The sequence below is a fragment of the Mercenaria mercenaria genome, chromosome 5 (genome assembly GCF_021730395.1).
Source record: "Mercenaria mercenaria strain notata chromosome 5, MADL_Memer_1, whole genome shotgun sequence".
Taxonomy (NCBI): domain Eukaryota; kingdom Metazoa; phylum Mollusca; class Bivalvia; order Venerida; family Veneridae; genus Mercenaria; species Mercenaria mercenaria.
In genome coordinates, this window is record NC_069365.1 from 89,600,248 (window position 1) to 89,614,200 (window position 13,953).

Below are 13,953 nucleotides of genomic sequence, written 5' to 3' on the forward strand. Positions count from 1 at the left end.
ATGGGCGTGACCGGTCCATATCTTTGTTCAATCGATGGATGGATTTTTCAAATAACTTGCATGAATGTTACCACAGTGACGACGTGCAGTGCGCAAGACCCAGTCCGTAGCTCAAAGGTCAAGTCACACTTAGACGTTAAAGATCATTTTACATGATAGTGCATTGATGGGCATGTCCGGTCCATAATCTTTGTCATTCATGCATGGATTTAAAATAACTATGCATAATGTGTGACACAGTAAGACGCTGTGTCGTGCGCAAGACCAGCTCCGTAGGTCAAGTCCTAAACTCTAACATCGCCATAACTATTCATTCAAAGTGCCATCGGGGCATGTGTCATCCTACGAACAGCTCTGTTGAAGCATTTATGATTCCACTTAATTTTGGGACAGCATTCGATGCCTTTTTTTTGCTGAAGATTCATACAAATGTACAAATACTCAGTGCGAACTATATACCAAATTCTACACAAATCTGGTTAATACTTGCAGTAAGAGTGTTGTTGTGTTGCAAGAGAACAGAACACATTTACTAGCAGTATGTAACACCTCAAAAATATCTTATTGAGACACAAGAGAATTCATCGCAAGTTGCACCTCTAAACTTATAAAGCACAGTTGGGAACAGTGTACCCAGATTAGGAGATATAACACCAAAGCCGATTTTAAATTACTTAAATACCACCTATGGTAAGAATTCTGGACCTTGAAATAAAACGAAACTATTTCAATGACTCATTAAGTAATCATTATCTTTGTTTATTCTCACAGATTCACCGGTATTTTCTCTGTATCTTTCCTGTACAACAGCTGTTTTGTCCACTTAAACCGCCTTTGTCGTCTCTTCAGTATCACAAGTAGGATTTGGATAACCTTTAAGGTTATCGTTGTATACGCGGAATCAGCTGTGAGGTTATCTCTATAACCTGTATGAAATACATTTTTCCACAACAATTCTCATAGCTGTAAAGTATTTTGGTCAAATTGTTCGTGATGAAATTAACTATTTATAGGACCGATTCATATCGATATACCAAGAAACCCACAGTTGAAGAGTGTTGACGATGAAGGAGGAGTCTCTGTTGGACCGAAGAAAAACATTTAACTGGAATTCTCTTAGTCCTTGGAAAATATTGCCAGATTTGTTTCAATGCTATGCTTTTTTTTTCGAATCTTTTGCCTAAATGTACGTTTTATGTAATGTTTATTTTTTCTCCAAAGTCATTTAATTTATTAGGATATGACATGGTCCGTATGTACCAACGTTTCACGTCTGAAATTTAGACGTAGGTTTTGAAATGCTAAATTGTCTTTGAATATTTGATGTTCCTAAGCCTAAGTTTCAAACTTCGAACCTTGTTAAATACAAGCCCAGAACGTAGGCCATCTGTACTACTAGAGGTTACTTGTTTCCGTTATTTGGCCTACAGTTTTTGGTTAAATGAATGGCCTTTTGGGTCCACAAACTATCTCAGTTTAAACAGAAATGTACTTATTATTTCTGTCCTTTTCAAACGTTTATTTGACCAAGTTTCCGATTTTTATCAATGGTCACTTGGCGAGAAGTGGAATTTGTCCAAGTTGTAATAATGTTAGGCGTGTTTGTATTTAAACAGATATCTTGAAACATGGATTTTAATCTCTGCGTCTCTTCGTAGTTTAAACCAGTGTTTCTCTGTTTGATAAGTAAATTAAATGCAAACATCACTATGCGTATGAGTCATCATGACAAATGAGGACGAATATTTTTGAGGACAATTACAGTGTCGTTAAAACATAAGACAGTTTAGTTCACCTTGGTTTCCTGTTTTCATTTTTCATACCGCCGTGTTCTCTCTCTCTGCTCTCCCTACTCCTACCCAACTTTAAATTATGTCTTGTTAAGGATGTTGCAAGAAGATTGCAAAAAGGTCTTCATTACAGTTCCATGTATAGATATAGATATTGGACTGATTGAAGTCCAAACCTATGTTGAAACAAAATCTGGCGAGATATGTAGATTTCTCATAATTTTGTAAGTGTTTTAATCAGCCATCAAACCTAAGCGAAATCTTAGGTAGGTGAAAATGGTGGAAGCAATTTTAAAAGAGAAATGTTGTACGGTTATTTTCATATGGTCTGTGTCAGATTTCCAAACTGAATACCTTATATTTCAGGATGTGGGTTATTAAATACCCGAGTCTCATTAATTTGAAGAAAAAAATGAACCAACGTATAGTTTATCATCATTATAAAAAAGGTTTATGTGAAATTTGTAGGGGATTCATGTTTGAACAGATTTTGAGAGTATTGGATCTCATTCTATAATCTCAAGATTTTCCTTTTATCTTTTGTTATAAATCTGCAGTACACCATTGAATAATGCATTTATGTTTCAGCTCTGTTAATTTGAAATGCATGTTAATTTCAAGACAAACTGTCTATATGTAAAACATTTTACTAATAAAGAACAAGAGTCACGTTGCATTTTCCTTTGTGTTCTTGACAGGTCGTCAACACTAGGTATCAGGTTATCAAATCTTGGCGGTGTTCAGTGTGCATTTATATTCCCATGTAATTCACACCAGGTTTCCCTGATGGAAAGATTGCATAATTTTGATACTATTTATGTAAACGACTATGTATTATTATTTTCCCAGAAATCATTTTGGACTCTCCACGTAATCGGCCTTGCGATTCTCTGAGTGCACCAAAATAGAGAAGCACGCCATCGTCACAGATTTTTAGTTGTTTAGATCCACCCATAGTTCAATTAAAATGAGCAGTTTTGGCATAAACATCAGATATATTTGACTAAATATCATTTGGTGTAATTTTAAACAGGTTAGATCTAGTATAAACATCTTTAGTCTACCATGGTCTTAATAAATAAAATTAATTGTTTTACTTATATTAATGTCACCAGAGATACACATTTCCCTTCACCATCTTTACTTGTACTTAGCACGAAATAATTGAAAACTGCATTTTTTAGTAACTAACTATTTCATATTGGTTGTATCCTTTCATGTGGTATTCGGGGAGCAGAAATGTGGGGTAGAATAGAAACTATGCAGTAATGCATATAATTATAATTCAGGTGTTGTTGGTGTTCACACTGCACCTTAAATTGCAATTTCATTTAAACAATTAGTGTGTTCATCAACATCATTGAACATGTCATTTTGTTGAAACAGTAGGTATCAGTCTGAAACCACGGTGCATTACAGTATTTGCAGACGTGTGTTGGTTGTTCTCCTTTTCGAAGTCGTTGAACTTATGAATGGCCTTACTGTGGCATGCACGCCTGGTGTGCATGTCACAAATTCTGCGCATGGGTTCTCTCGCCTTTATATAATTGTATTTTGCGTTGCACTGGTACATCTTGAAATCATATACTTAGGTCCTTTTCACTTTGTGCAGAAAGCGTTACCTTAAACACGTCAGTTTTGATAAGATCTACATTTTATTACGAGATGACGCTGGCAGTAGGAATATAAATCCACTGAAATTTTGGAAATTTATTCAAATAAAGCTAATTATAAAAAGTAAGATATGTATTTATGTGTATACATTTTATTACGCTGATGGTTAATGTCCCTATCTTATTCTGAATGGCTGTTTTGCAGGATGCATTAGCCCAGCATTCTTGTGGTAATTAAACAGGTAAAAAGTATTAATAACATTGCAGCTAAATAAACGTGAAACAGCGTCAAGATTCTCCAATTTTAAAATGCATTTTTTTTATCTAAATGCAAAAACGCGAGTTTACAAATAGAAGTGCTCTATTATTATGCCAGATTTATTTATTTAATATGGCAAAAATTTTATTTTTTGTCACGTCATCACACATTTCCTTTTCAAACACACAAATCCCTTGTTTTTGTTTTAGGGCCAGAGGTCTTTAGTGAAAATCTCAGGTCTTATCCGTTATGACACAAACAAACAAATCCATAGTACAACTTTGGTATGAAACAATTCATTTAGACCAATATTAAACAAATAAGGCCAAAGTTTCTGCAAGTCCAAAACACTTCCAATCGTATTTGTTACGACATATGTTATGCAATTCATAGCTCTAACTTGCGTGGATAAATTGCAAATCAATGGCGGTATCATAGGAAATGCTCAAGAGGTCTTAAAATGCTAATCCAGAATGGCAACAACAACACGAAATCTGTAGGATGTCATAACTTGTGGAACTTAAAGAACTTAAGAGTTAAGTGTTTGAACATTCTATGAATGACTTTCACACGTTTCGACAACATTACAAACATGACACATCAGTTAAATGGAATTTGAGAAAGCTTTTGATTGCATTCACCTCTTTAACATGTCTTACACATCGCAGTACCGAACCAACGATTGCACTCGGCGGTATGCAGCGTTATTACCATTGATTAGCGATTTCACAGCTTAAAGGTTTTGCTATCTAGGTGAAAAATTGTATGGAATTTGAGGGACTTCAGTAAGTAACATAGCCGAATTTTTATCTGGCTTGCTGCATTTAGGTTACAGTGCGAATGTTTTATTTTTTGCTCTGAGTTCTGTTTGCGGGAGCTATTTTTAGATACGGAAAACGGAACTGGAACTGGTACTATATATTACCGTTGTCCAAACACACGTCAATCACACGTTTGTACTTGAAATACTGGTATACAGAACTGACCGCGGTACAATCATTAAGGATTGTTCAGATTATATTACAGAATGCTTCCATTGCAGAAAAGGACTTGGTTTATTTGAATGCTGATAAGGTATTATACCAACGTAGATACAGGGACTTCCATTTCAACCGGCGAACAATCTGACCTTAACCCTTAACTGTAACCGTTACAGCAATAATGGCGTCAGCAGTTGAAAGACTTTTGATACGAGCCCACCTAAATCAAACTTTACATTTCAATACAAATCAATCAGATTAGGATAAAAGCGTTGCGGTTATTATGATCAGTTTAATAAAAACCGGAGTATGATAATGAAATAAAGTGTTTGTCGTATCAATGAAAAATCGAAGAACATTCTCGTATAGTTTAAACATGGCTTTTGATATGGGCCTGTAATTATATAATCTTTAAGTGTGGATATGTTGCGATTAGAAGGGGATAAATTCGTCGAGTGATTGGCAGGTTATTAGAAAGTGTTACCTAATAGCCTTCGTATCTTTCTAGCCATGGTAAAGGAAATGAAAGATAAAAGAGGTGTTAATATGAAGGTGTATCGGAAAGGTGATCTGGAAAACCTTAGTCCAGACTAAAGCAAGCTTGTATCAATATATCTGGTCTTGTAAACAGAATGCATATTTCTCTGCACAATAATCAGAGATTGTATCAAAAGAGAAAAATGTAAATTTGGTATATCAGTTTTTATGATATTGGCAATATATGAAATACTATTGTTGAGTTATGTGACTAATCCGCACGCGAGCGTAATTTCTTACGGCGTGGCACATGCTAACTCTACATCACTACCAAACATGACTTTTTATTAAAGTATACAGAAGTATACAGGTTGTATAAATGTATTTTCAATAAATTCGGGTGTTTTTTTTTTTTTTTTTTTTTTTGGAAGCTCCATGTTGGCTGTTCACCGAGTATCATTCTTGTAACAAAAGCCCTTCCGGAGATTGTATGTCATTTATCTTCATTGAGAGCAAAACGAAGCAATACAGTGTGTCGGAATTCACACTTAAAGCCTGATCATTCTAAAGCTAATCTCAAGACGCTGGAATCAATCTCAGAAAAGTGCTTTTACCGGTTCTTTTCTTAATACATAATTAAGCACTCTTCAGAAAATGTTGCCAAGACTTCCTGAAAAAGAACATATTTGCAAGGACAGAGATTGGTCTTGCAGGTAAACTAATGGAAGGAAAAAATTAAATACCAAGGACATTTGATGGCGGTATCGTTTTCCACGTTTTTATTGAGTTTTAGGGTAGTAGACCCGTAATGACATTCGGCAATTTACGTGAGGTCACGTGTTCTACTTAGTCAAGTCGGCAATCTTCGGACGTAAATATAGCTCATCGCGCACATGGCATTCCGTAAAAGCCGGAGAATGTCGAAATCGCATACGAAGATTACGTAATTACGTAATACCTTAACTCAAGGTGGCACTAATTGATCATAAGGCACTTTTCAAGACCAATGGTGGAGAAATAGAAAACCCATGTTTAATTGCAGACATTATTTTAGGTTCGTCCAGGCGCCTGCATAGAACCAACTATCTCCCCCGTGAAATAATTTGTGTTTTTTTTTAAATTTCATTCAAGTAGCCCTGTATGTTTCATGTCATTTCGTTTTCAAACGCGCAGTTGATTTCTTTACAATTTTGAACTGTAAAATAAGTTGAAATAGGAGATGTTATATATAACTTGGAAAACAGTTTTTGAATAATATATAAAAATATTGAAGATTGATATATCTTTTGAAATCCGGGTTCAGTTTAAATATATTCCGCCCTTTAAGAAAACATAGTGCATAATACTTAATATGAGCCGCGCCATGAGAAAACCAACATAGTGGCTTTGCGATCAGCATGGATCCAGACTAACCTGCGCATCCGCGCAGTCTGGTCAGGATTCATGCTGTTCGCTTTCAAAGCCTATTGCAATTAGAGAAACTGTTAGCGAACAGCATTGATCCTGACCAGACTGCGCGGATGCGCAGGCTGATCTGGATCCATGCTGGTCGCAAAGCCACTATGTTGGTTTTGTTATGGCACGGCTCTTATTTTTAACCACGTTTATGTTCACAGAATTATAAACTAATGTGGAATGTTCTAATTGATGCATTAAGCTGTGTTAGTAATGAATCGTGTTGCATATTTGCATTGTCCTCGCAATTAATCAGTGACTTTTTCTGTCTCCAAACCGCAGTATTTGAAGTTGCTGACGTTTTAAAACCAGCGTTTTCCTAATAAGGACACTGTCGTCCTAGCTGAATATGAATACGATGCGAACTGTATTTAAATGGTAGTTAATGTCTGATGTTTGCTTTTGATTTCAGCACTCTCCATAGAAAATGTACCAGTAAAGCAGCAAGTGTTCGAGCTCCTGTCTGCCCTCTGTGTCTACTCGAAAGATGGCTACTCAACTGCATTGGATGCTCTCGAACATCACAAGGTAGGTCATAGCAGAATCAATCGTCTTTCTGTTTTGAAGAACTACTTCAGAACAGTCGGTCCTTCTTTTCAAATCCACTGAACATATGTAACATGCATTTCTTTATTATCAGAAATGGCTTTGTTAATAGTTCTGGAAGGTCGAAGCGTTTACGCTTTGGCAATGCAGGTGTAGCAATATAAATTATAAGACTTAACTAACTAAACACTTCAATATTTTGTCAACTTTCCTCGGACATCTGGTTAGTATCTTCACACACGTCTCATGATTGATATTTATTTTTGACATATAATTATACATGCGTTCAAGTTGTCGCATTATTGTTTCAGCATTACTTGATCAATCATTTCAACACCTATTTTTGTTGTTCATTGTAAAACAATCCTCATATCTAGACCCCTAGATATTTCCCCGGACATTTGTTTAAACTATTTTTATGAACGTCATCAATGACGCTGTTCTTGTTGGGTGGTCACAATATGACAGAAACCAGCATTTTTAACATCTCTGGTTTAACTCTTGACCAAGCGAAGAACGTCGTCATCTTCGAAACTGAAGTGATTTTGGCATACTGCAAATAGCCTATCCATACTCGTGGAGTGAGAGATGAAACTATACAGCGTTTAATTAAAACATTCGGTGACACCATTAACCGATGGTCTACTTCTAACTGTTCAGTGATTACTTATCAAAGGACTGTTTTGGATTCTTTCACGCCCTTGATAAGTAGATAGCATCTGTAAAATCACAGATATTGACGGTCAATAAAAAACCTGCCGCTTTAGTTATCTTCTCAATTTACGAGGTTTTAAACCTCATCATATCACGTTCTTGGTAAATTTGGTAAAATTAAATTCAACACCCAAACTTATGGCCATTCACGTCTGGTGAGAGGATTACAGGAGGAAAATAAACACTGAGATATGAGCTACTAGATCAGCTATGCGGTTAATTTCAACAAATGTAATAAATTTATTACTGACAACTTAAAACATTTTAAAAATCATAGTCAAGTGAGCATGTTCGCCACTGTGCATTGATGCTTTAAAAAGGAATTTACGAGGTGCAAAAGGACATCATATGCAAATAAAAAGAACATTAAGTTTGGTGTCAACTTCGCGGTGGTCCACGCATTGGCTGAAAGGACAATTTCATTCAGTTAAAACACTAGACTGTACTTCATTGATAATTATTAATTTATTAAGTTGCACTCCTTTTTTCGTGTTCAGAATGTGTCAGCATGGTGTGTGTTAATAAAATACTAAACTTGTCACCTGAAAAGTAGTTCACAATCGATACTGAAGCACCTGCTTTGTCAGCAATTGTATTTGCAGATCCTCGTGCAAGTTTACAATGCGCATACCTCTTGATTGATAATAATGCCGAGTTTGGATGGTCCTTAACACACTTCCTTTTACTTTTCTTTTCTTTTTGCATTCGTTCTTTCACCACATTTTTGACAGTGTATCGGGAATTGAAGGAGTCTAGAGACTTCTTTTAATACTGTGTAATAGTCTTGTTTAACTTTTCAACTGGTAATTTAGAGCCTATAAGTCCCAATTTAGGTAAATTAGAGACAAGTTGCATACAATGAAATATTGTCATTAAATTAGAAGATTTTCCTTGATTTTTACTTTTCATTGATGATGTCTCCGTTTTGAATGTTAAGAAACGAGTATAGGTGTAACTTCGCAAAGAGAATCTGTTCCGTTCCTTCATTTCTTAGAATAGTCATTCAATATTGCAACATGTCAGTGAAGGACCGACTGTCTGTGTATAAATATATCCCTTATAGCAATGTATATTTCTGTGTCCAAACAGGTCTGTATGAAGCCGTTACCAAGATAAATGCCACAGCTTTGACGAAAAAATACAAGCCCAGACGAGGCAACTGAAACCAAAGAACGTGGTTCTATTAATAAGTTGGCATACAATACCCATGCAGTCAAATATCTGAAAGGGTTTTTGAGATTAAAGAGGATATCTTTCAACCATTTACCTTATCTTTCTTCAATTTTATTTCATCATTGTATATGCTAGATACGCGGTCCTTTGTGCCACTTCGGTGTAATTCTGCACTGATTATTAGAAAAAGAGATAGAGTGAATTGCATGAAAGTAATTAAAGAAGTTCTTTAAGTTTTTGTATGTAAGCTATTTTAATAAAATGACGTCATTATTAGAATGGTTGTTCTGTTTAGGCCTATTCTCACGTGAGTCATTTCCAAATACAGCCCTGACATTCTTTATGGAACCTTCCGTTGTTGCTACCAAAAGTCAAACCGGCAGTGAAATGGGCTTTAGCCTTTTCAAAAGCGATTAGGTTCTATTCAATAGATTTTATGTCCTCAGATCTTTTACACATGATAGAAGTCCTTTTCGTTACATTTTACACTTGTTTAAGAACCTTTCATCACAGGAAATGAGATAAAGGGGCATGTAAATTACGTTTATATTGTTTGTTTAATAATGGCACGGGTGTTATGGTCATGATCACCGATACAACCCCAAACCACTTTAAAACAGATTAACTGCATGGCTTTTTTTGTATGTTTAAATCTATCGAGTCAGTTTGTGAGATTATCTAGGGCATTTGTTTGGTAGAGCCAGCGATCCAGTGCCTGACCTATTATTTTGGATGAGTATTTTAAATCTCGTGCAAATGCTTTAGGACTTGGTGCAAATCTATGAATTGGTTCATATTGCAAGATCAAAAATATGTTGGTTTTTTTTTGGTTTTTGGTTCATGCAGAATACATTCACCTCCTTGTTCTGATTCCATCCCACTTTTTGTTGTTGCCTACCTGGAATATCCTGGCCTATTGTATTTCTGTCATTTTATATACTTTTATCTGGCTTCCTTCTAAGTATGTTATTGTCATAACCGAATTTTTCTTCCAAGTAATCGATGTGTACAAAGTTTTTATCCGATTATAATGCAGAATATATCTTAATTGCAACTTAATCGACATTTTAAGTCACTTGTAGTGTATTTCTGAAGGAGTTAAACTGATAATTATTGAGAAAGAATATTGACTTTATATATTCTATCTCATACCCGGCTTGACATCTAACTTGAACCTTTTCAGAAATGAAGAGCCCTTTTCCGGGATTACAATCCCCCGCAGCGTGCCCTTACAACATTCTTATCAAAACTTGTTGTTTGCACACAAATTCCTAGGTTAATCTTTAAAAACCCGGCCTTTTGGCCATGTTTGCATACTATTTATAGCCTCCTATGATTCCCTAAAATTCCATGTTTCTTTATTAGATTTTGCTGATGTAATTGTTGAAGATAGTAGTATCCTCGTAATGCTTTTTCAGAGCCCCCTTGATCCCGTACGTACATCTTATCTAGCGTTAATGTTTTAGTGAATTCAATTCTAAATTGCGAGAACTGAATGGTGCCCTTGTCTTCTGAGATAAATCAAAAAGTACTTAAATGTGTTTTTAGATAACACAAGTCTTTTTGAGACTTTTGTAGCCGTTTTGTTGATGACATTGATCCCAAATCGACCCCCTACCGCCCAATTGTGCGGCCAACATGTATATAATTGAGGGATTTGAATACAAATTTGTGACCTTTTGGCAATCTTGGCCATTTATCAAACTCCGCACGCGATATAGTGATAATATTATGTTTGGACATAAGGTTTGATAAATGTTGACAATTTATCTTTAAAATTCCTATACATTTTTTGACTTTGAATGCCGCATACTTTAAGAAATACTTCTTTATAACTAAATAATGACTTACAAATCTGTCAGAAACAGTATTGCACATGGTGTGATGTTTTGTGTAACCTAATAAATAACAATTGTCATAATACTGACGAATAAGAACAAAGTGTTTTGACATGTAATATTGTTCGGCTAAATTCGTGTCAGCATGACGCTCTAGAATCCTTTTTGTCAAAAAGCCCCGTTGTTCTATTAGTCACATATACTTATTCCATATTGTCAGAATCATAACAAGGGCATTTAGTTAGTTTCTGTGACTAAACGAGTCATATTTTTGCTTTAGCACAGGTAGCATCAAGACAGACTCAGTCCCAATATCTAATATGTCAATCCTGGTCATATATATTTCATGTCTCATGTCCTAATAATTATGCAAATCAACTAAATTACTTTAAAAAGCAAGACTTCCGCATAATACACTAAAATGTATGCGTTTGCACGGTTTGTGCGGACAAATTTATGTGCCATCCCGAACCTTTCTTAAGTATACACATATCATTCAATGACGTTCAGATCAATTTATATGGAGTGTTACTTTATTTCAAATGATAATTATTAATCAATGGTTATATTAATATTCCTCACAGATGGTGTAACTGTTTATAGAGATGCACTTTTACTAAAAGCCACTTATTTTGACAAATTAGAAGACTACTTCCTCATTCAAAGAAGACAAATGGCATATTCGTCGACAAGTCTTACCAACATCAAAGCGTTGTAACAAAATATTTTTTATCTTTAAGTTAGCTTGTCTAGAATCTAGATCCCACCCACCCCAGAAGTATGCTTAATATGTTTCTTTCTCTTTAGTTCAGATCAGCTATCTTATGCTGTTATTTCAAAAGATACACATACAAAAAAATACAAGACAAAACAAATCCAAAAATCAACAATAACAGTAACGGCAAAACACTCCAAAAAAAACCCCGAAACTATTCCCTAAATACTCTTATAAAAAAAACAAAAGTGGATAAGGTTTGAACTTCAGAGATTCATTTAATTCAAGATGTGTAAGTGGTTAATAAATACACTGAAACTAGCAAGAAAACAGAATTCTAAAGGGTGTTTTGAACTAGGTCCACAGGTGTATATTTCAAATCTGGTACCTAAGCCCGTATATTTATTGAAGGATTTAAAATGTTTTGAAATTTTGATTAAGCCCACAGTATACGCATGGATGAAGCCTTTGACAGAGATAAAACACAATTTTAAAGCACTATATTATCATACTGATATCAAGCCCGTCTCTGTTTAAATCATTTTAAAATTGTATGGATCATAATATCCATTCAAGTCAATGCAATTTTATTTGAACCTCGAATAATATGACAGATAGGTCGAAGAATGATTCACGATTTTCACTGAAAAGGAAGATGATTTGACAGTTATTTTGAAAAACCCGTCCACATGAAAAGACAAGTCAACCTTTGTGACACTGAAAATTTACTAATATAATGAATGGAACTTTTTATTAAGAAAACTGCAATGAGAAAAAAAATAGGCGAAAAATGCTACAAACACTGAGATAAATGGATAGAACTCAATCTTAGTTTGTTTTTTTTTATATATTTGAGAAGGACAATAACAATGAAACCATATGTCTCGCCAAAAAAAAAAAGTGAAAGAAAGATGAACTATGACTTCAGCAAGCGTTCAAAATATTTTACTTGTAACTCCAGTTGATTTGCATCAGGCAAGGTCTTCTTGAGCGAGCTGTGGATACAAGATAATACACGAACTGAAACCGTTAGTAAATTTCACACGAGCCAATGTGTAGGCCCTACCATATTAAACGTAAAAGGGCACCAAATACACTGATAATCCTAGACAAGCTTTTAAACAGCAGGGTATCATGTTATACCTGAAGTGGCCCACAGAACGAATACTCTTCAAAATGGAGTCTAATTAGTAACTATGATATATACACGTCGTGTAAATCACAAACATGTCAATTGAACTTTCAAGAAGCTACAGAGAGAATCTAAACTTTTGAAAGAATTACAGCGAATTCATATGAACCAGTAGTTAGTTTTGATTTATATTGAAAATGCTACTTTATTAGACGACTACCACACTTGTGTTTGAAGTGGTTTTTAGAAGATAAATCTTCTACTGTCTGTGAAAAATTTTAACAAAACTCAACAGATATAACATATCTTGTAACAAAGAATTTTAATACTGTAAAATGGGACACTCTATATTTCGTTTCAAAATTTATTTTTTCATCAAAGGCTATAAAAGGGGTGGTTAGTGCATTTTTAACATGTGCTGTTTTTATTATATATTGCCTGGAAATTATTACGTTTTGTTGATATAATCATCTGGTTAATGTCTAACTATGCCTTACCTTAAATGAAATAGGTCATTTTGAAACTGACTATACTTTTTCCGGGAAAACTAGAGAGGAGAATTTCCTTGAAGTACACAATGCAGTAATAAATCAAGAACAAGATGTGGTACATTGCTTATAGGTATACTAAAATGAAATAACAGTTAAGATGGCAGTCTGTTTTTGCATCTCTGTGCTATATACAACAAAAATAACCTGTGGCAAAATTCACATGCTCATGTACATTACTATTGTCGTACATCAGATCAAAGGGCAATATCTATGACAATATGTTACTTTTAATTGACCCAGCACTAACCATGTTGCAAACAAATTTTAGTTTATTATTCAAAAGTTGAATTAATATGTATGAACAATAAAGCCAGTAGTTAGTTAAATCAAATATATCATGCAAACGAAATAAGGACCAGAGAAGACGTGTGTGATGAACATTGGCGGCAATATACAATAGTTAGTTTGACACAGATTTTTTAGAAACTGTCTGGCATTTCATCACAACATATTTCAACTAAGTTACAAAACAAGACAAGATACCAGTCTCAAAGAAATTATAAAGAAGCAATCTATTTTAAATTAGGACACTATTTTACATCAATAGTTTTTGTATTAAAAATGGACAGATTGACGTCTTCGTAGACAGTTAATAAATACTACACATTCTTGACAAATGATGATTAAAAGATACATGTCCACCTATAGATATCATTTCAGTCGGTCAGAAACAAACCTGTTGAACTGTCCGACAGTCGTTGTTTACTGGG

At 34.7% G+C, this 13,953-nt stretch overlaps 1 protein-coding gene across 2 annotated transcripts in view; it reads left to right on the forward strand.

Annotated features, from left to right (window-relative positions):
- LOC123557902 (formin-J-like) overlaps window positions 1–13,953 on the forward strand; it is a 62,963-nt gene that overhangs the window by 15,153 nt on the left and 33,857 nt on the right. For both annotated transcript variants that reach the window (XM_045349677.2, XM_045349678.2), the window contains exon 2: window positions 6,987–7,102. In XM_045349677.2, the coding sequence (XP_045205612.2) occupies window positions 6,987–7,102 (116 nt within the window). The remainder of the gene's footprint in view (window positions 1–6,986; window positions 7,103–13,953) is intronic.